We start from the raw sequence: 23,714 nt of genomic DNA on the forward strand, positions 1-23,714 counted from the left end.
AAACTGTTTAATCAAAACTTGCTCAAATTGCATGTGCCAAATGTCGGAAATCCACATTACCTAATTACTGTGCATTAAACTGTTTTTTTCTGTGCAGTAAATTTAACTGAATAATTGTAAAACACCAATCCTGAGTTAAAAAAGTGCTGATTTCGCCTCCTCTGAAAACCCATAATTTCTGTGGAGGTTTTTTTGTTTCGAGAAGTTTCTACTGTAACTATTTTAAAACTTTTCAAAGAAGAACGTTTCATTCCTTTACACTTCAGCAAAACCAAAAACTTATTGTCATCTTGCTGATGGGTATTTCCCTATGACACACGTTACGTTTTCAAATCGAAATGGGGAAATAATAGGTATTTTGAAAATAGCTTATTGTGTTTGAAGTTTCTTAGACAAAATATTGGCACATCATATTTGAGGTTGTTGGAATCTTTGAAGAATTGATATATTTTGTGCTTACAATTTTCTAAATATTTCTGAAACTTCAGACATGGGTGTCTTTCGTTACGGTCCAGCAACCAAGGCAGAAACTGCAAACCGGGAAACAAGTTCGGGCCCTTAAGTGGAAAAAACCCAGAAAGTTGTAATATAAAACTAATGTTACCGCTATATCATTGAATACGCGTTTCTTTGGGAAAACTTGTGTCGTTATTCGGAACACACCACTTTGCCCAGTTTCACAATTAAGCCAATTATGAGAAATGACGTGAAATTCACATAGAGTGTGGTCGGTCTTTTCTTTCAGACGAGTATCTATACTATATAGTTCTTTGTAGCACTTCAAGTAGCCTCTTGCACTGAAGTTTTGACAATGGATGACGAAATTTTGTCAGGATTGGAAAGGGTTATGACAGAATTTTTCCACCCCTCCACGTCAAACCAAAGAAAACGGGAAATAGGTGACCTAAAATTGTTACATTATCTTATGCCTGTTATACCTACCTAAACAGTAAATTATCCCTAAAAAATAGTTTAAAAAATGGAGTTATTTGTATATTTTTTCATGCAGAGGAGCAACTTACACAGTTTGGCAATCAAAATGGTGCATGGAAAAATTGTTTGCATATTTTTACGAAAACAAGAAATGAGTATGTGATGATGTACTGCTTGTCCGTGTTGGAGGTTTGTGTTATATTGTATCCTAGTTTTTTTTATGTGTGCAGAATTTTTTTTAAACTGTTGATTACAGAACTTGGTGAACAAGATGTGGGTTGGTTTTGATCCTACCTTTAAGTCGGAGATTAGACAAACGTTAAACCACATTCTGCTGCACCAAAAGGTATAACTGATACTTGTTTATTTATCAATAGAATTCCAAGTTATAGTTTTTGCCGAAACATCTTCTTTTAAACATGACAGTGTTAATAGCAATATGGGCATGTCTCTTTATACTCAGAATTCCAAGTTTTTGTGACAATTGTGTGTAATAGTCTAACTAAGTTTAAATTATCACTTTTTGAATTAGAAGTATACTGCCTAGTTTAAAAATAACCCCATATCCCTAGCCATATACCTTGTTTAAAGAATTTTTCTAAATGTTTAACAGAGAATTATGTATTTCAAAACCTAATCAAAATCTTCCAAGTTTGCTTATGTAAAATTAACAAAGCAATATGTAAACAGCTCAGATGGTGGATGTATTAGTAAAAGATATATTTCGTCCAAAACAGGCATCATCAGTTTCTCCAACATATTCAAATAGAATCCTGCCAGTGGGCCTTTGGTTTAAATTGATCCAGTTTTTTATTCTGTAATCTTCTGAGTTTGTACTTTACCTGTACACAATTTACAATGAACAGATTTTAAACCAAAACATGTTTATACAGCCCAGTCAAACATTTACTTATATTTGAAAGAAAATAGGATTTTACAATGGTTGGAAATTCTGTCACAATGTTCTGCAATGACTTCTTTTTTCTCAGGGCATGCCCCAGTTCATTTCAAACAAGCTCATCAAAGTAATTGTGGATATTGGTAGAGTTGACTGGCCAATGTTCTACCCAAACTTTTTCACTGGACTCCTAGAACTGGCCAGTTCTTCATCTGGAGAGCACGGGGACACTCGCACTCTTGGGTTGATTGCACTCCGCATTGCTTCAGAGGAACTTGCTGCTCCCAGGGAAGACGTATCAGCTCAACGAAAAGAGGAATTGAAAAAAATGTTACTTCAGCAAGTCCCTGATATTCTTAAAGTTGTAGCAGGTACATGAACATGATACTGTATCTTTTGTGGACATTTTTGCAAAATGGTATGAACTTGTTTTTCAATATTATTGCCCTTTTGAACAAACACCAAATTATACAAATTTCCTCTCTGCAACTAACAATTTTACATAGCTTAACAACAGCTCATAAAATTTTCAAAATTTTGTCAACGCAGATGTCCTTAATGCGGAGTGGACACATCACTTCATGCAACTAACTGAGATTTCGATGACAACACCCCCACCCTCACCAAGTTCTGGGGAATCAAATTTATTTGACTTGTTTTCCAGTTCAACGCTGGATGGGCCTTTGCCAAGAGTGGGAAACACCTTTGAAATTTCCACGCAATCTGTGATGCTCATTAAAATGGCGTTGGAATGCCTTTGCCACCTTTTTAGGTTAATATGTTGTTGGAAATAATATGTTGATAGGTTTCCCTTATGACATTATTGAAGTAGTTAACATTTCTTGCATTAAATGTAGGAACTGCTCATTATTAATGCCTAGTTTGTGTTAAAAAAACTGTAGGACCATTTTTAGCATTCAACAGCAATTTGCATCTTCTGGACTCCAAACATAATTTTTATCTGTTTTAGTTGGATTCCACTGACGGTAAACATCAATAATGATTTGTTGAGCCAAGTTTTTCGCTATGCCCGTCTTGGATCCTGTTCCACTGTGCACAAGTCATCAAAGTTTGTACATCTTTTGTCTGGCCTACTTATTGTCAGGCGATGTTTGCATGCATGTAATATGACAGTTAGAGTGATGTCATAGATGGACGTATGATGAGTAATTGATATGATGCTTACGTGTGGGTGTTTTTATAAAATCAATCATATATACTATTAACATAAAATTTACCAATGACTTTATGATACTAGTGGACTTTTATTACACTTAAAACTCTTTTATTAATAAGTGGTAAGCTTGCAATAGCAGCTCGTTTTGCCACTCCATTAGCTCTGTGGAAAATCTAAACCTAATTTTGTTTGTTTTTACGTTGACGATGAAATCAGTGGCGAAACTCTGCCAAATTGGTTGATAATAATATCAACTTGCCTTGGGGCATAATTATATTTGACTGTTCCTTTTTTTTAAGTGTTTCTGTTTTTGCTGATCTTGGATCTCATGCAATGGGATGCATCAATGAGTTACTTGCCAAGAACTTTGTGCCACACAATTTTGAAGACTTTCTTGTCCGGTAACACATGTTGCATTACAGTTTATTTCTTTTTACACAAATTAACACTAGCATCTGAAGAGTACATACTTTAACACAATGGATAGTTTGTAAGTATATGTGCTTTTAAATTTCATTAAAAAATGTTGTTTGTTTCACCAGAATATTCAGGCAAACTTTTCATTTATTACAACAACTGACGAAGGGTGAAGACACAAGAGAAAACTTAGAGAGGCTTGATGACAGGTTTGCTTTTACTAATATGTATAGGTGTTTTTATTTAATTTTCATACGTTTTTACCAGTTACCTGGAAAAATTCATCGAGTTTCTTCGTCTGTTTGTGACAATGCACTTCAGTAGAATTGACATGAATTCTAGCTTCCCGCTGATGTCGTTTCTTACTCTGCTATTTAAATTTACTTTCAACCAGGTAATTATGAGTATTGTATTTTTGTATGTGAACTTCATCACTTCAGTTTAAACTTTGTTTAAGACTGGGGGAATCCTTTATTGTTTATAGTTGATTTTTTAATATGCAGCTTTATTAACATAAATTTTCATTTCATCTGAAATACAAAAAGACAGGTCAAAAGATTTTGGCATAATTTAAGTCTCATAATATCAAAATAGGCAAATTAATCAGTTAAAATCAATTGTAAATACTGTATAGAATGTTTGTGAAAATCAACTGACAACCAACAAATCTGCTTCTGTGGTCTTATATGGCCCACTAACACTTTAAATTTAATACTGAAATTGTCTATATTGATCATATATCAAGTAAACTTTACTTTCCAGTCATCCCATGAACATTTTCTTAATTGTATGGACATTTGGGAGGTTCTTATTGATTATATAATCGATAAAGCCGAACAGCAAAAAGAGGACAAAAAGTCAACATTACTAAGGTCAGACCCTTTTACTTACAACTTTGCATGCAATATTATTATCAGTAATGTGATGTTATGTTTTCTAACACCAGTGACAATCCACTGTAAAGTTTTTCATTTATAGATATTTTGTTTCACCAAACACAGCAATAAAACTTACGGTTTCTGATTTATTTCATTTGTTCACACATAAGTGAAATTGCGTAAAATGCCTATGTGTAATTTGTTAAATAATAAGCTGCAAAACTGTACCTAAGACCAAAGTTCTTTTTAAATTCAGGTACAAAGAAGGTATGATCACATTTGCAACTGCCACACTTCAACATATTCAATTTCGACTCAATCAATCTTACTTGGAAGAGCTGGACAACAGCATTACTGACGAAGACGTATGTATTTGTCACATTTTCAAGGGCACAAATCAATTGGAACCCATTATAATGTTCATTGTCCTCATTTTAGGGACACACAGAGTGGCAAGCCTATTTGATAGACAATCTTGAAATAGTAGCAAAAATCTGCAGGCTTTATCCTGCAGAAATGTTGGAAATTTTGGTGAGTAAATGTTTCATAGCACTGCTATCATGTGGTCATATTGCTAATAACCAATGTGTTATTCAGTACCCTATACTTGATGAAACATCAGTAATTTATTTGCAAGCAAACTGGAATGTTATACATCAACAACCACAACAAAGTCACATTCAACTCCACTGTTCGTTAAAAGACCTCACCACTGCTTTGCAGGTAGCCTTGAGTACGCGACTGTTGTTTAAACTTAACATGCAAACAAAGTAGTCATTTTTAATTTTTAAGGTGTAGAGCCGAGGTGCACAATTCTAATCAGGATGCATGTGATTTTTTTTTGATTATCCGTTAGCATCATATTATTCAAGTTATTGACTAGTCTTTAATAAAAAATCTCTGTCTTACACATTTACAAGTACTTTTAAATCCAAAAAATAATAAGGTGCAACAAATAGGTTATGATAAGCCAATGTGAACAGGCATGCCTGCCCTGCTTTAATCCCAGATGTGGAGGAACCATAACTCATTTATCTTTCATAATTTTAGTGTTTCGGACGCCTATCGGAACTTTTTATCACAGAAAATTTCCGACTGCAAGTGGACAAGGCATCAACTTTGATAGAGAAGTAAGCACTGGCAATAATTAACAACTGTGGTTGCACTGGTGTTAAATATTCTATTTTGTTTCCAGGTTTTTGCGCATTGCACATTACGGCACACCTCTGCAACTGTATCAAAACAGCACAGCAGTGCCGTCATTGCTCCTGAAAGATGTCATTGAAGTGTAAGATACATTGTATTTTATACACAATTTTCATTGCCAACTAGATATATTTGCTAGAATTCCGCTGGCTTTACAGGTTTTTAATAATCTGCTTTTTACGCAGGCATGCTGAAGCATTGGCAGCCTTGCAACCATTCTCTCACTGGTTGTCACATCTCTACAGTGAAGCGCAGAATGAGGGAAAATCACAAGCTCAGCTTGCTCAGTTCCTTAATGGTTACCTTGATGTCATTGTCCCTGTACTTTCAAAACAGGTCTCTCAATATTATGAAATATCCCTACATAGCGTAAACCTGATTTAAAACAAATTACTGCAGTCATAGTTGTATAAGGCAAGATTATTCAATTTAATTTTAGCAAGTTTATTAAAAATACTCAAAATCCAGTCAATTACACAGTCACAACCAAAGCAGTAATGTTCAACAGGTAATAAATCAGACCGTTTCCTTGTGTTGGTATCATTAGTTTGCAAGCTGTGGTGGTATTTATAAAACTCCCTTTTACTGTACACCAGGTTCCTGATAAGATTGTGTTGTCAGCATCCCACACTCTGCTATCAATGATCACTACTGTAAGAGCAACTTTTCTTGCCCAATCACCCACTGTCGAAAAACTATTCCGGGATATTTCAAATGGATCGTGTAACAAACTGGGCATGCAGGTAATTAAATCATTATATTTGGATCTTTTATAACATTTACAATAGTGGTTAAATATGATATGCCGCTGTTATTGTGCTAATAAAAACAACTTTATAATTTTAAATACAAAACACTCCAGTGTAATTGCTTGGGTGTAAGATTACAAAGTTTATTTGAACTAAAGACTTGTAATATTTCGTATCATTAAACTGCCATTCTACCTACAACTAATTTCCGCAAATAAATCCAGGGATTATTGCACAGAAAAGTGTATTCAACTTATTGTGAAATGCGACTAACTCTATTGTATATGTCCAGGTTCAGTGTTTGATTTACAAATCTCTTTCCAACCTTCTGCTGTTACCTTGGCCGAACACACCCGAGACAGAGCAAAAGTGGGAAGCGAGGGAACAAAATCACATGGAGTTTATCAAGACTTTATTTCCAGATTTTCTTTCGCTTTCCGACAATATTCCCACTCTTCAGCAAAATCCAACCCTGTTAGAACAAGGTAACGGTCAAATTTTCCAAACCACCGCCACTGTCCCTATACAGTATTTTTAGTCCCGCAAATGCCAAACCTTTTTTGCTGTCGAGGTTGCCAACGTTTTGGACTTTTTGGTCCGATTTTAAAATCATGCAACAAACTTATTTTTTGGCAATTCAATAACCGGCGAAACTGTCCAAAACGTCTTGTTTTTGTGGAGTCGTCCCCCTACAGAAACAGTTTTTGACAATCGCACAACAGACGTTTTGAAATTATGAGATATTATTTCTCATTGCAGTGAAACCGGTGATCCACCGAACTCTTACATTTCTCAATGAAATCGTTGAAGTGATTGCAGAGGAGATTGTCAAATCGAGAGAAATCTGCTACAAATCCATTTCACGCTGTATCGAGATAACCCTACAACTTTTCCCCATCTACATGAGCCACCCCGGTTCGTTTCAGTTTTCCGTTATATTAATTTGTGCGTCCTTTTTTGTACGGCGATTCCCATGGAACCAGAATTCACATTTATTTACCCTGTAGTACATACTTTCTACGAGGAAGGTAATTGTTGTACAAACATCAGGATTATTTATAATATTTTGTGCTAATCTGTTACTGAGTCTCCGTTAGCCATAGAGACAACAGGCGATTTCAAAGAAAAAAAAACTTTTATAATGCTAAAAATATTCATCAAAAAACAGCTCTATAGATGTATAATAACAGAAAAATATTTGCACCTAATGAGGCATCATCAGTTCTGCGACCTATTTAAATAGAATCGTATTTATATCAATGATACTGGTCTACCAAGTAAAAATCCAGGCGACCAACATAGGATATCTTCGCAGACGTAACCGAGTACCTGATGTCGTTTTTCCTGATCATCTTTCGAGCTTTAAGACGCCAAATGGGTGCTCAGCGCATCGCTGCGATCATCCAATCATTCCTCGTCACTTTCACCCCAGACCAACTACAGGCGACTATCCTGCATGAAAATACGGCCGGGGTCCGGGTCATTGAAAAGTAAGTTATGTAGAGTTTTTTTACGGCGAGTTTGTGTTTGTGGAAACAAAAGATTCCGGTAACACGAAAGGGTGCAACAGACGATCGGCGCCAGTGTATCATCTTTCAATAATTATCAAAAATATTAATTTTGCCTGTTGGTATCATCAGTTTCTGTGTAAAAGAATAGCAATAAAAATGAAAAAACACAACAAACCTTTCCAGTTAAAGTCCACGTTCGGGACTGTAGACAGATCCACCGGTCACCGACCTGCACAGGCTGATTCCTGTAGTTATTTTTCACATTTTCTCTGGCAATGAAGAAACACTATTTGTGAAGCTAAACGAAAGGCTTGAGTTTTGTTGCCTAAATAAGTTAATAAAAAAATCAGGTGTATTTCAAAGTAAGTTTCAGTTGTAAGAAAACGAAACTGCACAAAATGGAGCCTTTTAGGGAGTAAATTTTTTTTTCAATCTTGACTTGGTCAGAAAGGCAATCAAGAAGTGTGGGGGTTCCCCGCTGGGGAAGTTTGTATTGTGTAAAACAATACCTTTACGCTGAAGCAATCACAATTCACATAAACGGTTGTTCGTAACCGTGGCCGATATCATGCGTTATTGCACGTTCGAATACCACAACACACCGACGCTTCAGCTTCTTTTCTGTGCTTTAGGTTTATACAGATCCTTGAACTGGTGATCGACGAACCGGGCAACGAATTTAAAACCTTTACACCGAATATAATCATTCTCGCGGTCGAGCAAATTTATCCCATTGTCAGCCAGGTAAAATTCTCGTTCTTGTCGCTGTTTGAAGGAAACTTTGAATATTCTTGCGAAATTCATTTGTCTGATGTAAGATTACCGATTTTCCTCGTTAAATAAAAGCTTTTATTCTTTATCATAATCTGTTATCGGTTGCTTACCACATTACCCTCTTGCTAGAATCTGATTACAAATTTATCGCAGCTGAAAATTGTTGAAATATTGTCATCAAAAATCACAATTAAACTTCCCACACATGTGTACAGAGGTCGTCCCCTGAAGTAAAGGGTGCTCTGTTTTCTCTCTTGCATCGTCTTCTGTCGAAACGTCATCGTTACTTCTTCCCGAATCCAGTCATAGCAGCGCTTTTGCGAGAAGACCAAAACAACAAAGTCGGAACTGTCTCGCATAAACCCCAGTTTCTTGCTATCATGATGGCAAGTATTGTTGTTGTGGCCTTTTTCAATTTCATGCAAAAAATCCTTCTTTTATGCCCATTTAAATGCTGTAAGTTGTTTTTTGTACTTTTTAAAATCATTTCATTGCAAATACCGAAAGGCCGTTTTACTATTTTGTGCGTGAGAAGCAGCTTATTAAATAGTTATTCGATGCTTGCAGGCGTACGGGCAGTCGTTTCTACAATCCGACATAACGATATTCAAACAAAACTTGGAAAACCTTGAAGATCTCAACAGAAAACAAAAACTGTTTGAAAAGGTACAGAAGCAAACTTACTTGCAACGTTGTAACCATTCAGTTATATGTTTAAAAATGCTAATTGCGTTGTGAAATGTTGGTTAAAACTTAACATTTTATTCAGTTGCACAACTTGTTTTCCGAGGAGGGGGTCCTCTTTCAGTTTGTCAACGTTTTAATACAAACCCTCATCAACAAATCCCACGCCTTGCTGCAGGTAAGTCTGGAAAAAATCTACTTGCTTTTCTAAACGTAATATTTTGTCTAAAAGTAAAAGTTAAAATTTGTCACAAGGCTATTAGTTTTTATAAGGCATGTCATACTGATCACTGGAAGTAATTGCCCAGTTGCAGGTAATTTCTGTAATATTTTCAGAAAACAATGGCTTAATTGTAATTAAAAACTTTAACCCAAGCGGTTCTACATCGCATGATTATCATTTGAAGCACTTTTGCGTTTTTAGTATGTGTAAAACTTTCATAACTCATACCCGAGTTTTGATTCCACGGCTTATTTTGCAGGACGAGATTTGTTGTACGGTGTATAACATGTCAGTCATAGATATGGAGTTTTTCCACACCAACTTCCTCCAGCAATTTCTACAAAACACGGTTGGCCTTACTGGAGACCAGAAAAATTCTCTTTATAATGCATTTAAACCAGATAAGGTAAAGCTCATTTTTGGAGTAAATTCATCATGTTTAATTCTTAAATTGAAAATGTTTTGTATAATTGCGCGGCAGCCCCTAAAATAAAAAAGGGCCGCACCAATAGTTTTAAATATGCTTTGATAAATTCCGACAGTCTAGACCGTTTAGATTTACAAGGTGTCTTTCCAATGTTGATGCAGCCTTGGTTTAAAGTTTTGCATGAAATCTGCACAATTGTACTTTAATTAACCAGGGCGAAACAGTGTCAATGTCTCAACGCCGAAAATGATTCACTTCCTTTAAAACAAACACCGTTGCTTTTCCATAATCTGACATGATCGTTGTACGTTTTAGGATGCTCCGTCATTCACTGCCAACATTCTACGTTTTGTCAACGACCTTCGCTATTTTCGTCTTTGCAACTCCAGTCTTCCAGATGGAACGATCCATTTTTAACCCTTATAAAGTTTTTCTGGTTTGTATTCGCCACCGCCTGCGTTGCATTAGTACTACGTACCCCCTCATGCCTTACATCCTTCCTGTACCTGAAAACTTACTTCGTTCTTGACTTGCAGTGAAGCCAAACTGTTCCTGAAAGTTACAATTTGCTGCAGTTTTTGTGTGTAGGAAAACCAGCCGTATTTTAGGACTTTCAAATACAGCGTATGTTACCCCAAAGTATTACTTTTATTCGCCGCCAGTATAAACTAATTTGAAAAAAAGCTTACTTTCCCCATAAAAGATGGCCATTGAATTCTATTTCATCATCTTCAGTTATTATCGGGGGAAATTTTACAATGGCAGATATTGTCAGGATTGGGCCATGTGGAGTTTTTCGCACAAACGACCTCAAGGTTTCCAAATTATGTGCTGTGTAACGTCGGCAGTGCAGAGTTAATCTGTTCCACTTGATATTATCGTTCCTGTATGTGACCAAGCGCGTTTCTGTGTCTATTTATTTATTTCTATGTTGATTTTACTTTGCGCAAAAACCTTCCCGAGACTTTTGCGCACCATTTTGCTGCAGTTTACAACACGTGCTTTTGACTGGTTAATTGTGTCACATCAAGCGTACAAGATGTGATTATCCCCTAAAGAAGTTTAGGCGTTTATTTAAGTCTTTCATGGTTCCCGTTCTTAATTCGGCAGAAGGTGTCAGGAGTGATTTAATCTGGCCAAGTTTTGTCGTGGATCTCATGTGAAGTACAGATAAATTTTTCTCTTGCAAAATTTACATTTCAAAAATTTGTAGGCTTGTGGGTCGAAAATGATAGAGAATGCAGGTGACGAACGAACAAAACGCGCAAAATAATCTTGCGAAAGATGTCGTCACGAACTGTCGTGTTCATTGTTACGTCACCAATGTGCCGTCACGCGCTGACGCTTTCTAGAGAAATCGCACCATAAAGGACGAGTCAGCTGATAGAAAGAAAGTTGTTTTGAATATTGACAACAAAAGAATACCATACAATTGTTGCTGGCGCTTAAGAATCCTTGTGTTATTGTGCTGCTGTGTATCGTAGTAATTTGCAATGGACGACGATATTTTAACCACCCTAAAAATTTTGATTATCGGTGACAGTGGAGTTGGAAAATCAAGGTTTGTAAAAGAGAAAATAAATTTAACATGTAGTGGTGCATTTAATTTCTGATAATCTTTGTCCACTAAACAGAAAAGTCAATCACTGGATAAACAAAACAAGTGCACTATTACAGTTGTACTGTTAACCAAAATGTTAACGTTGCCTGTTATAAAAAAAACTTTAACCTTACTAAAATATTGCTTTGTAGTTTGCTGTTGAGATTCACCGATGACAAGTTTGACCCCGACCAATCTGCTACCATCGGAGTTGATTTCAAAGTTAAATCTCTTACCATTGACGGAAACAGAGTAAAATTGGCAATTTGGGATACAGCTGGACAAGAACGATTTAGAACACTAACCCCTAGTTATTACCGTGGGGCACAAGGAGTAATATTTGGTTAGTTTGTCAAATTTCTAATACTCAACATTAACACAGTCTGCATTAAGCCGAAAAAAATAGCAGAAACAACGATTAAAACATGCTGGCATTTTCAAAAATATATTTTTTTATTGTTTCTGCAACCTGCAACTTTTACCTTTTCAAAAAATTTTGAGAGTGTATATACAGGTGAAAAGAATTGTATGTTGTAATGTTATGCTTTGAAGATACTGTATATACATTTGCAGTTCACATAAATCTCTTTATTGGCTCCTCTATGCTTATATTTACCAAACTCAATTTTGTTTTGTTTGTTTGTAGTATATGACTGTACACGAAAAGACACCTTCAGCCATTTGGACACATGGCTCAGTGAAGTTGACACCTATTCCACTAAGACAGCAATAAAAATGCTAGTTGGAAACAAAATTGACAAGGTGGGCAACTTGGTGAACCCATTTTTGCCAATTTTTTTACTTTATGATGTTTATAATTTTGTAGGAGGGAAGAGAAGTCACCCGCGACGAAGGCCTGAAATTTGCCCGAAGACATCGTATGCTGTTTATTGAGGCAAGTGCCAAAACTAGAGATGGTGTCGAATATGCCTTTGAGGAACTTGTTGAAAAGATTATCCAAACACCTGGATTATGGGAACATGATGGAAGGGGGAAAAAGTTGAATTTGGACTCCAAACAGGACCAACCTGGTGCATGTTATTGTTGATATGAAGACTTAAATAAGTTATGTGTTCTGAAAGGCGCGGTGATCGTTGGTACAGAAACACCTGCGCCTGGGGTGTGTTTGATTCCATATCTGGAACATTGATAAATTGTTATGCTGGTAAAATTGTATTGTAAATTAAAAATAATGACAAAAATTAAAAAAGGGGTTGTCACAATTGAAAACCTATTTGAGAGCTTTTTAAGTTACATATATTTTAAACCTTGTATTTTTAAATATGTCTGCTGTTTGTCATGGGGGGCTATTTGCACATATTGACTTAGAATCAAGTGTACTAAAGTGTAAAAGTGGCCTTATGCAAACACCACTGTCCTGTATAACATGGTAAAACCTTCTGGTTACTCTTTCAAACGATGTTGGAGCAAGTTCTGTTTGCATGTCGAGTTCCTCCATTAACCACTAAAATAGTTGTACAGTTGGGAGTTATATTCATTGTAGGACTGTTTTAAAGTAATGAAAAATACACCAAAAATGATAAACTGTAACAATTTGTTTTATATATGTCAATAATTATTTGTTTGCTTTTATGTTGATGAACATTTTGAATTTGGGTTGCTGTCTGCATAAAAAATTGACAGATTGTTAAAGAATTGCTAACCAACATACTATTGGAAAGTGTTTAAACTTGAAAACGTTTGTTTTTAATATTTTTTGAATGTACAGTTTTAAGTTTCAGCAGGCAAATACTGGCTTTATCATACTTAATGTTCATGGTGCAATAGACAAATGGGTAAAGCTTTTGTATTTTGTTCAAATACAATTTAAACCTGACAATTTGACTTTTTAGTATGTACCAAAACTAGATGCAAGCTATTTACAGTACATGGAAACAGATGCAATTTTTCTGTATACACACATGAAATTGCAGTTATGTAAATTCCTTCATTTGCAAGACTTCTGCAACTGTTTGAAATATTACAATATTTTTGGTATGAGGAAACATGCCCAACCAACATGCGAACCGGTTGGTCACACAAAACAAATTTGTTTTGCAAATATAATTTATACACAACAATCAAACGATTATTCCCCAAAATAAAGATAAAGTGGTGTATGCCAAACATAGCACTCATAAGCATATAAGTAAGCATGCTAAATCAGAGAACTTGAACATATTAAGGTGAGAACTCAAAAATTGTGCAAAAGAACTTTATATATTGAATCATTCTGCAACGAAAGGATGAACTACCAACACAACAATTTTCACAAGGCACAGGAACATTGTCCGTGATATGCATAAACAAACAACAATAAATTTTGTATGTATTTATCTAAATTATAAGCAATTCATTCATTGTACAAGTACACCATAACTACTGAAGACAAGCATTGAAAGAAATTTGTTACTACATTTTTGCTAATACCTGGAATACATATGCCATATATTACAACACAGGTGCACAAGCAAATGGTTGTCATCTAGGTCACAACTTTTCAGTTCTGAATAGCGCAAAAACATCTTGAGCAAGTGTTATGCGTTTACATTGCAACCAAAAAGACGTTGGGGTCTTCCACACCTTCCTTGATTTTCTTTAAAAAGGTAACAGCTTCTCTCCCGTCCACCAAGCGGTGGTCATACGTAAGAGCAATATACATCATGGGTCGTATTTTTACCTCACCCTTAACGGCAACTGGCCTATCATTAATAGCATGCATACCCAGGATAGCAGACTGTGGGGGGTTTATGATGGGAGTGCCAAACATCGAACCAAACACCCCACCATTACTGATTGTAAATGTGCCACCATCCATATCCTCTGGGGTCAACTCATTGTTTCTGGCCTTGGCAGCGAGATTTCCAAGTTCTTGTTCAATATTCAAGTAGTTCATCACCTCACAATTTCTTAGCACTGGAACGACCAGGCCTTTAGGGGTTGCTACAGCCACACTGATGTCAACATGGTCTCGGTAAACAATTTCACTTGTGTCGTCATCAATTACAGCATTAACAACAGGAAGTTCCTTGAAAACAAACACAATTCTTAGTGATGATGGAGTAAGTAGAATCTACTACTTGAAATATGTATGTATTATTGTACATATATATATGTATAGTTGCTGTACATACATAATTTGTTACGTTAAAATTTAAAAACCATGTGGAAACACATTTCCTGTTAGTTGCCTGACATTTTCTTACATTTTGGTGATAGTGTTTGTCTTTTTACATTTGTTGTCAACTAGACAATAGATATCTTGTTGGCTACATTTCATGGCAAGTTGGGAAGGCACAATAATATAAATACATATTGGTTTACTTTCATTAGTGATCAATTTTTCTGATTTGCCAGAAATTTTCCAGAAAAATACAATATTAGTAGCCAAAGTTACAGAAATAATTTTTTACCAGATACATACCTGCAGAGCATAAGCTGAAGCCTTGATAAATGCCGACATGAAACTTAATTTCACCTCATGCTTTTTGAGAAAACCTTCCTTGTATTTGTTCCTTAGAGCTATAATATTAGACATGTCCACTTCATTAAAAGTTGTCAGCATGGCTGCTGTATTTTGTGAATCCTTGAGTCTTTGGGCAATTCTCAATCTCATTCGGTTCATTTTTACTCTGTGCTCGGCACGCGAACCTGCCACCTTAACTTCAGCAACTGGGCTTGTTACTTTGGGTGGCAATTTAACTTCAGACACTGGGGTAGTTGAAGCAGGCTTCAATGGAGGTGGGGTTGGTGGTGGAGGTTGATTTGGAATTGAAACAGACTCCACCTGTGGGGCTACTACCTTTTGCTCTGCTTTGGGAGACGGAGCAGCAGTCTCTGTCTGTTTTTTTGCAGCAGGAGCTGCACCATCTGTGTTAATTTTAAACAGTGGTGTTCCGGGGGTTACTGTGGTGCCATCTTCAACAAGCAACTCTTCGATGACGCCTGAGGCAGGCGATGGGATAGGAATAGAAGTTTTATCAGTTTCTATTTCAGCTACTGTTTCGTCTTCGTCTACAGCGTCTCCTGCTGCTTTTTCCCACCTCACATCACCCTCAGTAATAGACTCGGCAAAGCCAGGGCAGTTGACTGTGGTAGATGCCAATTTTACCCGCGTAGTAAATAGTTCTCTGCATAGTGATTGTGTGAACGGCGGAACATGCAGTGGCAGCGACTCTATTCCAGGATATAATTTAGATTTGCCATATGACTGTGCTTGTAATTTCGGCCAAACGCTGAAGCACCGTGAGCTAGCTCTAACTTGAGTAAAAACTTTTGATGTGCTTCTCACGTAAATACTCATTTTTGCCAAAATAATAATAAAAAAATCCCTAACGTTACCAACTGCAAAATTATTTTTTTTTTAAATACAATAGGTCGACAATCTACTTTTAAAACAACATATCAAACAGACGAACACCTGCAAAACAAGCAAGTTTCTGCAAAACGCCGTTTACATGGTTTGGCATTGAGTGACATTTCTAATTAAATCGCATGAGCGGAACTATTTGCGGTGAACTTAAATATGATGTCTATTAATATTTTTTTTGTTGTGTAGAAGATAATGCAGAATTGATCTGTTGCGAAATTTATATTTCAAACTGGTTGCCAGGTTTAAGAATAAACAATTTTTTAATCCCCCTTTTCAAGTTATTTTCGTACACCTTGCAGTAACCAAAACAGAATGAATACATTTACAGCACATGAAGTACCAACGACAACAGTTCTACACAGTGAAATATTTATGTAACAACGCTGAAGGATAAAATGTTTTAGCTTTACGAGATGCAGAAGAGACGCAATACAAGCACTGGTTTTTGTGACGAATGTTACAAGTACTTCCCCCCAGATTTGCTGGTGATGAAAAAACATCACGTGTAGGCGATTGAGAAGTCGGTTAATGCGATTGAGCGTATGAAATGCAAATGTTGGGGTGCGGGAAAAATTAAATAATATGCAAAGAAATTGGTTATGTTATTGATAGCGAAGACTTGGTTATAGCGGTGCACAAGGAAAACTCACAACAAAAATGGGGGTTATACGCCTAAGCAGCAGGAGGGGCGGTTGGTTCTTGGTCATTTACGTTTTTTTACAGGGTACAACGCATGCCAAGGGTTGGTTTCAGTCTCGTTTTGGACTGGTGCTTTGGCCAGGTTGGTTACCTGGTTCATTCCTATCAAAGGGATTTAGGATTGTCCGAGCTCGTGCTATATATTGAGCAATAGTTGGTCTTACACGTGGGTATAGGCGTAGCCATACATGCTTAGTTGCAAAACTTGTTAATATAACACCCCAAATTAAGGATAAGATTACTAAAATAGCCAGGATTGCTCCAGAATGGGTCTGTGATTGACGATAGGGTCATTTAAAACGTTTGTTTAAGTACTGAATGGATGCTGCTTGAGACGCGCAAATTTGCCACATCCGACGTTTTGGAGAAGTCCGGTTGCGCCCTGAAATACGAGTCTATGTGTTCATTCTGCAGTTTGGTTTGTGCCAGTAACGCAAGAATTTACTGAAGATCCCGAAGTGGGTAGGGAGTTCCTAGAATGTTCAAGGCTTCGAAAAAGTTATCTTGTTATATCGATATGTTTATTGGAAGTGGTTGCGGGGATAATTGGTTGATATCCGTATCAACGTGTAACATAGTGTATTTAATAAACCGATAGGTTTTTCCCTGTATTTTAAAGTGAAAAATCCTATTAGGTTGGTGGTGTTCTACAAACTGTACCTTTGATTGTTATTCTCCGTTAGAATACAGCTGCCATATGGATTGATTTGCTTTATCTGGCTAGGCTATTCCGCTAAACAATAGACGTGTGGCATATACATCATTGTATTGTAAGCAGCGTATGGTAGGCGTACATTTCGGTATGCGCAGCCTATCTCTTTGATAGTATCTTCAGTAAGTATATGGCTGCTTTCAGTTGCCCCATGAGTAATTATAAAGGGTTAATGCGCGCGTTAGTTGTAAGTAGTACCGAGAGATAAGATTGCAGTTGGCATTCTAGGTAGGATACATCAGCATTCAGGTAATCGTTATTGACCATTTAAATCATTTAGACAAAAGCCAATAGAAATCGACGTGGACTTGGCCGATGGGCGTAATATTGCCTGATAATTGGCCCGGACAAAATCGCATGAAGTGGGTTCTAGGACAAGGTAACTGCACGTGAAATTTGCGTCCTTGCGAAGGCAGTTATATGCCTGAGCTGATTTTGCAGTGACCTAGGAACATAAAGGGGGTAGTTATTTGTTTAGTTATTGGATTTCGTTATACGGCGTCCCAGAATCAACAACTACCGACAGTGGTTCCCAATTTACAAGTGAAATGTGAAAAAATGGAATGGTCTTCTTAGGTGTCCAGCATGGAACAACCACTATCGCAATGTGATGGAATTTCTGAAAAGTGTGATAAGACAATAAAATTAGCCTTGAAATATTTGATCGACAACCCTGATTGGTGTTATCAACTCCCACTCGCCCGTTTGTCCATATGCTCAGCGCCTAAGGAAACGCTCCAGGCATCATCCAGTGACATGCTGTATGGAAAAGCATTAAGGTTACCAGGACATTTTTTTGGATTAAACAGCCCCGACAATATCCAAGACCCTTAGACGTTTATTAAGGCCCAGAACGATTACTTCCGGAAATTTACAACCGTTTCCCAACATCACGACCCACGTATTTGGCAACGGGCTTGCAAATGCTTGTGCAATGCTGCACACAAAACATCAGGTTTCTGTTGCGCATGTTACACCCCAAAGATAGGATGTATTTATATTCTTTGGGCAACCTGGCACCTTAAAGCTTCGCCTGAAAAGACTGTTCAAGGACTTGTTTGTTTTTCCGTGCGTGTGGCCTATAGGATATGTCCTTACTTTCACAAGCAGTGTCTCAGAAAATGCGAACGTGATTATTTCTAAGAAAAGTGCTAATTTTGGACTCGTGTGTTGTCGTGATAAACGTTTATAGATGAACCTTTGTTGCTTAAAAGCATAATCGTATTACAAATATCCTCTAAAATCGGGCAAAGTTTCAAAAATAAAAATAAAGCAACAAAAATCACCAAACTGTCTTTTTAACCCTTTTATTAACTCACATGATTGCTATACAAACGGTTACGTGGAATCTTATCTTATATGTGTACACACTACGCATATTATGGCAAATAACTAGTTACTACTTGCAGTGATAAAGTGGATCTGTGTTTACAACGGTTTTTTGTTATAGCTCATGTAAACAGAGAGCATAGGCATTTTTATAGATTAAATCTTCTGGTTGCAAATACGCTGTAAGAAAGCCTTTCAAATTTCAACTATAATGATGTCACTGGACGAAAATCAACTTCATGCCGATCTCCTGGCGTTGCACAAACTTAAACCATGGTGGGAGACTATCCGTACTTACATAATTGCTGCCATGATAACTTCAAGTTTGTTTCTGCTTTACAAGGCCAAATCCATTTTCCAAAATCATCCACTTGATTGTGCGATTGATTAAGCGTTCGTCAACTTAGATGGTCGATCGCGTCTGATTTTGTATTTTTTTTGAGTCTTTCTATGTGTTTGTGGTTTCTAGAATTCTCAAAACGCGAAATGCAGAACTTTTCGCTAGTGGTTACAATTAACAAGTGATTGACACCCAGACAATTGTGTGAGCTGCATACAGATAGCCACTGTTTCGACCTAAAAGGTCTCAACAGTGCAGCTGGTGTGACTATCAGACGACTTTGCTGACCAAACGGCCAAGCAAAGACTTCCACTTTGTGGTCACGATTCAATCACCGTCATCCGTTGGCCACCAAACTAAGTGTAACCTTACAGAGAAAACAAAGTGGAATTGTTTGTTGATCACGTGGCCCAGGGCGTGACTCGGCAAAAGCCAGGGCAGTTGACTGTTGTAGATGCCAATTTTAACCGCGTAGTAAATAGTTCTCTGCATGGTGATTGCGTGAACGGCGGAACATGCAGTTGCAGAGCCTCTATTCCAGGATATACTTTTGATTTGCCATATGACTGTGCTTGCCGAAATACTAATAAAAAAATCCCTAACGTTACAAACTGCAAAATTATTTGTTTCATTAAAGACAATAGGTCGACAATCTACTTTTGAAACAACATATCAAACAGACAAATACCTGCAAAACAAGCAAGTTTCTGCAAAACGCCGTTTACATGGTTTGGCATTGAGTGACATTTCTAATTAAATCGCATGAGCGGAACTATTTGCAGTGTACTTAAGTATGGTGTCTATTGTTATATTTTTTTGCTTACTACTTAGCAGTGATCTGTGGCGAACTTCATATCTAAAACTGGTTGCTAGCTTTGAGAATAAACAATTTCTTGAGCCCCTTTTCCAAGTTATTTTCGTACACCTTGCAGTAACCAAAACAGAATGAACACATGCAAATGAAAACCAAGTACCCACGACAACAGTTCTATACGATGAAATATTTATGTAAGAACGCTGAAGTGAAGGATAAAATGTTTTAGCTATGCGCTGTTAAGACGAGATGTAAATTCATGCAACAAAATTGATGAGATCAAACAACAAAAATACCACGTACGGTCATAACTTATTCTCGGCTTTGTTCAGATAGTGGTTCGTATGAGGAAAACTAAAAAAATGACGAACAAAGAAGGCTGTAAAAATTGATGTGGGTAATTATTCAAGGAGCGCACAACTTATTTACGCATTTTGTTCAACAAGTACTTTGAGAAATGCGAAATTAGTCCTTTCTCGTTCAAAATAAGGAAGTGGGAATTTCTGACAACAATACAAACTTCAAAGGACGCTTGCAGTTAGTCATTAGCTCAAGACAAACAAATTCATGGGTTGACGTCAATGTGCATGATTTGACGAAAGTCTCAAATTACCACAGAGGTGTTGCTGGTTTAACGAACTGGAAGTCGTGGTTTTCTTCGAACAAATATATTGTGTGCAGTTTACTTTGTCTGACCGTTGTTAACAGTACACTAGAAAATTAGACGTGTTGTTTTGACACTGCTACGTGTTGAAATGACACACTTCTGTGTTGCCAAACGTGTTGTTTTATAAGCACCGAGTGAAAACAACACGCTTGATGTGTATTTCTAACACGGCGGTGTGTGTTTTAGCGTTAAAATCTGCAAACAACACGTGTGTTCTTTGGAAACAACACGGCAGTTTCTGGCAAACGTGTTGCAAATTTGCATAATAACACATCAACGTGTTATATGCACTACTGTTAGCAACACGCTTTCCGTGTTGTTATCAGACATCTATGTTTACATAGGATTTTGACGGTCAAAATTCGAAGGCTGGTGACAAGATAAATTACTAAAGAAGTGTTTTATATTGCATATCAATATTTCTATTGAAGTAAGTAATGGCGATGGGAAATGCCCAACATGTATTCCTCTGTCATAATGTATTTTAAATTACGTCATAAAGCAAGCAATCAGTAAAATGCATTAATGCTGATTTTACTGCTAATCACAGTTGTATGCGCAATTGCTAGTGTATAATTAAGAGCGTTTTGAGTTAGATATTATCAAACTATACTCCTATCGTTTAAGGGCATTGCGAGTAAAATTTAGGTTCTCTCGCCCACGTTTCGAAAACGCACAATCCGAAGCATGGGGATCCGCCCAATGTAAGTATAAATTAATTACTACCTACTTATTTGTCCATTATTTTTAAACGTAAATTAACTGTATTAATACAATAACATTTTGTAATGTCAGATTGTTATAAACTTGGAAGCTGAGAATTTTTTGGACTGTGTAGACAAGGTTTCATTTACACCTTGCCTTGAAAATATTTCGGCGGGAATTTGTGGCGAAATGTTTCAAAGCAGCTTGCCAGGTTGGCTTGTTAACTATGTTGTTTCAACAACAAGGGTAAGTCGTGCCACTTCGTTTTTAGCTATGTTAAAATGTGTATTTTGTCATTTTTAATATGAGCTGTTTGGTTTGCAAAATTCTTTTAGGTTATATTGTATAAACTAGATCCTTGTATACTGTTGATCAACTTGTTGCAATACAAATTGTGGATCAGATGGATCACCCTGAGGTTAGTTTTAAGCACTTTATCAACATGTGTGCTTTTTAAGCATGTGCTTTTATTCACTTCATTAACAATTGCATGTACAATAAACCAAACACCAGGCACTTTAAAACATACATAACAATAAATGTTGTGCAGATGTTATTTTTGTTGTTGAATGTTTTGTAGATTGTCTTACTTGCTGGTTTGGGCCTGATACCAGAAGAATATGTTGACACATGAAAAGTAATGTTCAGTAAGTATTGTCATTTCTTATCAAAGTAACAAATACAGCATTTTTGTGTTCTGTATTTCACCTTTGCCCTTCGGCAAATAAAACTTTTCAACAACAATTCCTTTTAGGTTAATTGATGTTGGGGTGGACATCATGAAGATACAAAGGAAAAAGTAATATCAGCAAGCATTCTACTGCCATTTTTGTTCTGACGAAGGTAAATATTTTTTTTATTCACAAACTATAAGTTAGTTTTGTAAGTAGTATGTATGAAGCCGCTTACAAAAACAAGTTACTGAAAATGCTCATTTTGTGGTAGCAAATTACTATATGGCATTCTTGTTTTTCATTAATTCGCATATTCGAAGGCTGAAAACATGTTGGTGATAATTCATATTCATACATTGACTTTTCAAGGCAAAGTTGTATTGTTGTCTCAATTTTGACATGGTTTTAAAAATAACTAATTGTGTTAATGTCAATGATATTTTCATATATTTTATCTTATGCCTATTTATTTTCTTTTCAGAATGAACAGCACAAGATGCTAGCCCATGCTTGTATTGTAATCAATACAAATAATGTTGGGTTCATTGGACTGATGTCCATTGCTGTGGATATCTCTATATAAAGTAAAGCTACCAAACATATTTGCTTGGTTGGCTGTTCATTATAGTTTGATTTTGTACTTTGCAGCCATAAAAAGTTAACATAGTTGAAGTTAATGCCTTAGACAAATTTCTAAAACAACTGTTGGCTTTGACATTTTGCATGTTCAACACAAAAATGTGCATGATATGTATTTCAACTACTTATGCTACTTGATGGTTTCAAATTTGGTTATAATTAGTGCCATATACAAATTTTCACAGTTGTATTTGTTTTTCTGCATCTCGTTCCAGTCCTTTTCAATTGCCTTTACTATTGTAATACAACTTGGTGCATATATAACTGTGTGGTTTGAAACAACACGCATTTCCCGTGTAATGGGCTTGTAGCCGTATACGACACATTACACGCGTGTTGTTTAGGCAGGATCGCAGATTTTCACGGCAAAACAACACGTTGGGTGTGTCTGAACATTCACAGCGAGAAACAACACGGCTGTTATGCAACACGTGTACAGTGTTGTATACGGCTACAGAATTGCCGTGTTGAAACAACACGTTTCACTTTTCTAGTGTAAGGAGTGAGCAGATGTTGCTTGTACACACTAAGCCTTGTTTGTTGAGAATTTGTCTCTAAGAACGCAGGCCCAACAACAACAATTTTATTTATAACGCGTTGTCATGGTAGGTTGTAGCAGGAACAAAATGGTTTATAATCGTGAATCATATTGCTGTTCCAAGAGTGAGAATAACTTTGATTGAATCGTGCAATCTAAGCAAAGTGTCGAGGAAATGAGAAGACTTTTTTCATGTTAATCTTTAAAATTAAGTGCAAGCCTTAAAAATTCAACTCTCATAATCTTCGAAACTTATTTGTCATCAATTAAAATTTTACAACTAAACTCAAAACAACTCCATCAAATATCGTAGAAGCAACAAAGTATAAGGGATCTTAGACAGAAAATTCATTGTTGCATTGAGGAATATTTTTGTCGGTCACGAGTTACTCGCCACAAACATAGGATGTATTTATATTCAAATACATGCAAACGCCAGTTCCACGTTTTAGATTCAGTTTTATTGTTGGCAACAATTGGGCAACCTGGCATCATAAAGGTGATTCGCCTGAAGACTTTTGAAGGACTCGTTTGGCATACCGTTTGTTGGGCTTATAAGATGTGTGCTTACTTTCACAAGCAGTGTCTCAGAAAATGCAAACGTGCTTATTTTGGACTCGCGTGTTATCGTGATAGACGTTTTCAGATGAACCTTTGTTGCCGAAACAAAATAGACGTATTACAAATATCCTCTAAAATGAGGCAAAGTTTCAGAAATAAGTATAATTTCGGCAACAAAAATCACCGA

At 36.5% G+C, this 23,714-nt stretch overlaps 3 protein-coding genes and 1 long non-coding RNA gene across 4 annotated transcripts; 3 read left to right on the forward strand and 1 right to left on the reverse strand.

Annotated features, from left to right (window-relative positions):
• Positions 1-633: 633 nt before the first annotated feature.
• LOC145913183 (exportin-6-like) lies at positions 634-10,887 on the forward strand. Its single transcript, XM_083000749.1, has 26 exons — positions 634-899; positions 1,010-1,122; positions 1,190-1,279; positions 1,923-2,202; positions 2,381-2,603; positions 2,802-2,900; positions 3,308-3,409; positions 3,551-3,634; positions 3,693-3,819; positions 4,188-4,297; positions 4,560-4,668; positions 4,742-4,834; positions 4,901-5,026; positions 5,354-5,433; positions 5,499-5,591; positions 5,695-5,845; positions 6,106-6,252; positions 6,551-6,743; positions 7,018-7,173; positions 7,574-7,748; positions 8,402-8,513; positions 8,759-8,929; positions 9,111-9,209; positions 9,313-9,405; positions 9,710-9,856; positions 10,193-10,887. Exons 1-26 carry the CDS (start codon positions 812-814, stop codon positions 10,292-10,294), a joined length of 3,363 nt encoding a protein of 1,120 aa, XP_082856875.1. The 5' UTR covers positions 634-811; the 3' UTR covers positions 10,295-10,887.
• A 365-nt stretch (positions 10,888-11,252) lies between these two features.
• Positions 11,253-12,969, forward strand: LOC145914320 (ras-related protein Rab-18-like). Its single transcript, XM_083002132.1, has 4 exons — positions 11,253-11,438; positions 11,630-11,820; positions 12,124-12,239; positions 12,304-12,969. The coding sequence occupies exons 1-4, from the start codon at positions 11,371-11,373 to the stop codon at positions 12,523-12,525; spliced, it is 597 nt and encodes a 198-aa protein (XP_082858258.1). The 5' UTR covers positions 11,253-11,370; the 3' UTR covers positions 12,526-12,969.
• Positions 12,970-13,109: 140 nt separating this feature from the next.
• On the reverse strand, positions 13,110-15,817 carry LOC145914319 (dihydrolipoyllysine-residue succinyltransferase component of 2-oxoglutarate dehydrogenase complex, mitochondrial-like). Its single transcript, XM_083002131.1, has 2 exons — positions 14,902-15,817; positions 13,110-14,505 (listed from the first exon to the last, which is right to left on the reverse strand). The coding sequence occupies exons 1-2, from the start codon at positions 15,778-15,780 to the stop codon at positions 14,023-14,025; spliced, it is 1,362 nt and encodes a 453-aa protein (XP_082858257.1). The 5' UTR covers positions 15,781-15,817; the 3' UTR covers positions 13,110-14,022.
• A 5,413-nt stretch (positions 15,818-21,230) lies between these two features.
• On the forward strand, positions 21,231-22,624 carry LOC145914239 (uncharacterized). Its single transcript, XR_014403367.1, has 4 exons — positions 21,231-21,533; positions 21,696-21,762; positions 21,870-21,958; positions 22,271-22,624. It is a non-coding gene; the product is annotated as an uncharacterized LOC145914239 (long non-coding RNA).
• The last annotated feature ends 1,090 nt before the right edge of the window (positions 22,625-23,714 follow it).

This window comes from Ascidia mentula, chromosome 9, assembly GCF_947561715.1.
Source record: "Ascidia mentula chromosome 9, kaAscMent1.1, whole genome shotgun sequence".
NCBI lineage: Eukaryota > Metazoa > Chordata > Ascidiacea > Phlebobranchia > Ascidiidae > Ascidia > Ascidia mentula.

Excerpts from the sequence above, each read along its gene's own strand:
- LOC145914320 (XM_083002132.1), top strand. The coding sequence starts at position 11,371 with ATGGACGACGATATTTTAACCACCCTAAAAATTTTGATTATCGGTGAC. Across the intron at positions 11,439-11,629 it reads AGTGGAGTTGGAAAATCAAG|TTTGCTGTTGAGATTCACCG; the intron begins GTTTGTAAAAGA and ends ATTGCTTTGTAG. Across the intron at positions 12,240-12,303 it reads TTGGAAACAAAATTGACAAG|GAGGGAAGAGAAGTCACCCG; the intron begins GTGGGCAACTTG and ends ATAATTTTGTAG.
- LOC145913183 (XM_083000749.1), top strand. The coding sequence starts at position 812 with ATGGATGACGAAATTTTGTCAGGATTGGAAAGGGTTATGACAGAATTT. Across the intron at positions 1,280-1,922 it reads ACATTCTGCTGCACCAAAAG|GGCATGCCCCAGTTCATTTC; the intron begins GTATAACTGATA and ends CTTTTTTCTCAG. Across the intron at positions 2,203-2,380 it reads TATTCTTAAAGTTGTAGCAG|ATGTCCTTAATGCGGAGTGG; the intron begins GTACATGAACAT and ends TTGTCAACGCAG.
- LOC145914319 (XM_083002131.1), bottom strand. The coding sequence starts at position 15,780 with ATGAGTATTTACGTGAGAAGCACATCAAAAGTTTTTACTCAAGTTAGA. Across the intron at positions 14,506-14,901 it reads CTTCAGCTTATGCTCTGCAG|GAACTTCCTGTTGTTAATGC; the intron begins GTATGTATCTGG and ends TTTGTTTTCAAG.